A 2,500-nucleotide genomic window follows, 5' to 3' on the forward strand; every position below is an offset into this window, starting at 1 on the left:
CAAGACACTGTTTTCATTACCTCCCCTTGAATAAAGCCTGAGTAAAAGTGGTTTACTTAATTTCTGGCTTTAAATGGACATATTCAAGGGATGTGGAGATGAGTAACACTGTGGCTTCAGCCAAAGGGTCTTCAAACGCCCCTGGTGCAAAGTAATGTTTAATGTTTATTTGTCTTCATTCTCTGCTGTACACTCCCCAGTATAAGGAAACCGGTTCAGTCATCAAAATAGTGGGCCGAATAGTCTAGTGCGGTTTGACTCTAACACACTCGAAAGGTCCTGGGTTTGAGGTTTAACCCCGATGCTTGCAGTCAGGGACGTGTGCCTAAAGCTGCACTGCACATCACCTTGTATGAAGCTGCCTCTTAGCTCGAACTCTAGCGCCTTACAAAAGACGAGTGAATCGTCCTCTGTGGCTGGAGTTGGAGCTGTAGGATATTGGCTCAATCTCACCTCTCCGGCCACCACATGCTTGCGTCCCTTGACGTGGAGAAGCCTCTTTGCGTCGTAGGTGTTGGTCTCCACGTGCTTCATCCCAGAGGCCACGCCTCCCTTCTTGTATCTGTGTACCACATGACACAGGCAAGATGTAACGCTGGCCCGCATTACTGTAACAGCCCCTGGCCCTTCATACTGTCTCTCTAACCCTAACCCTAACACTCAGCTAAACTGAACTGCTATTTGGAGCATTGTGACACACAAGTGTGAAACCAACTGAGGAAGTTATATTCCGCGTTGCAAAAAATGCGACCATCGGAACATGATGATATTTTTCCGCGTTCACAAGGCCAGCGGTCAGTGGTTCAACTGACAGAAATACTAACTGTGAATATTATAAATAATAATAACATAATTATAGTAAAAATAAATAAATAATAATAATAGCTCAACAAATACATGATGAGATGCGTGTTGTGTGTGTGTGTGTGTGTGTGTGTGTGTGTGTGTGTGTGTGTGTGTGTGTGTGTGTGTGTGTGTGTGTGTGTGTGTGTGTGTGTGTGTGTGTGTGTGCGTGCGTGTGTGTGTGTGTGCGTGTGTGTGTGTGTGTGTGTGTGTGTGTGTGTGTGTGTCTCTATAGTGTGGGGTTTAAAGGGGTTAGGGTGTTTGACCCAGCCAAAAATGTATTGGGTTCAACCACCAATGCAGTCTGCAGTGTACCTGTAGGTCTCCTCCAGCAAGCTAAGTCTAAGTCAAATGATAGCATCAGCTACATGGGTAAACAGAGCTATCATAGCAATAAGCAGCTGAGAAGAGACATGGTCAGATGCTCTGTTTTGCTCACATGAGGCCCTTTTTGAAGTAGCCACGGAACATGTCACTCTCGTAGCGCTGGGTCTCCCGGTGTTGAATGGCCACGCCCCCTAGCGCCTCATCCATCATGGTGGTGGAGAAGGCCGCCGCCCCTTGCTCATCCTGTGAGGACGACGCCCCCAGCCAGTAGTGGATGTCATAGGTAAAATGGCTGGAGACTTTGTTTGCCTGTTGGACAAGAGCACATAAAATGCATAGTAGAGTTACATCACAGGACACTTGTTGGGTTTATTACTAGTTATACTTGCAATAACAATGACGGTACCTTAATTCACCATTAATTGACAGAGTTAATAGAGATACAGTCTATAGTTAAAGTAAATATTGTTAATGCAGTAATAAGCATTTACCAACAATTCACAGTTCATTAACAGTTAATTAATGGGGTATTTATCATTTACTAACGGTGTTCATGTTTATGAATGGTGGTCATGAAACTAAGGTTATGGTGTTCATATTAAATAAGACATCGATTTTTACATTATTTAACAGGGTTACGATTAAGGTAAATCCTAAGCCATTGAATATGAACATTTGAATCATGTTTTTGTTATTTTGGCAGAAAACCATTTTGGGTTACTTACATGAAGGACGATATAAGCATCCCCTTCATAGAAATTTCCATATGCTTTACTGGGAACAGGCACCATTTCCATGGCCTGAGCAGACAACAAGAAACACAGTTCAAACTGAATTCTGCAGCTATGTTATATCATAATAGCAAAGCAAACGTCACACCTTAATCTCAAACCTTAAACCTCTCACCTCTATCCTCCATATTTGAAGACCAGGTCTGGTTTTATTAAGGGTCTTTAAAACGTCAGTTTTGACCTTAGACATGGCTCCAGGTTCAATGCTGTGGAGATATCTAGACAGGGGCAGAGGGAATGTGGAGCAAATGAAGTAATGTTCACTGTTTTACAAATCATAAATGGTTAGTGGTATCAGACAAAAAGGATGTCAGACTTTTTTTTCGATGAAAAGCAGAACGAAAGTAATGCTTAAATTCTCTCCATTTTTTTTTTTTTTTAATGAGACACTAAGAGTATTAAGGAACATGGTGAATGATTTTGATTGAACCCTGACCATTTATACGCATCTTATTACTGGAAAACAAGTCTCTTATCTCACTTGCAAACTATTTAGTGACCAACAGATCTGGTATGTGATCACAATACAAGCAAATGTA

General features: G+C 42.0%; 1 protein-coding gene across 3 annotated transcripts in view; it reads right to left on the reverse strand.

Moving 5' to 3' along the window:
• Positions 1-2,500, reverse strand: part of vil1 (villin 1) — an 18,808-nt gene that overhangs the window by 10,703 nt on the left and 5,605 nt on the right. For all 3 annotated transcript variants that reach the window (XM_056579282.1, XM_056579281.1, XM_056579283.1), the window contains 4 exons: positions 2,077-2,179; positions 1,896-1,970; positions 1,283-1,479; positions 454-562 (listed from right to left, as the gene is read on the reverse strand). In XM_056579282.1, the coding sequence (XP_056435257.1) occupies positions 454-562; positions 1,283-1,479; positions 1,896-1,970; positions 2,077-2,151 (456 nt within the window). In that variant the 5' untranslated portion in view covers positions 2,152-2,179. The remainder of the gene's footprint in view (positions 1-453; positions 563-1,282; positions 1,480-1,895; positions 1,971-2,076; positions 2,180-2,500) is intronic.

Source organism: Gadus chalcogrammus, chromosome 20 (assembly GCF_026213295.1).
Source record: "Gadus chalcogrammus isolate NIFS_2021 chromosome 20, NIFS_Gcha_1.0, whole genome shotgun sequence".
Classification (NCBI taxonomy): Eukaryota; Metazoa; Chordata; class Actinopteri; order Gadiformes; family Gadidae; genus Gadus; species Gadus chalcogrammus.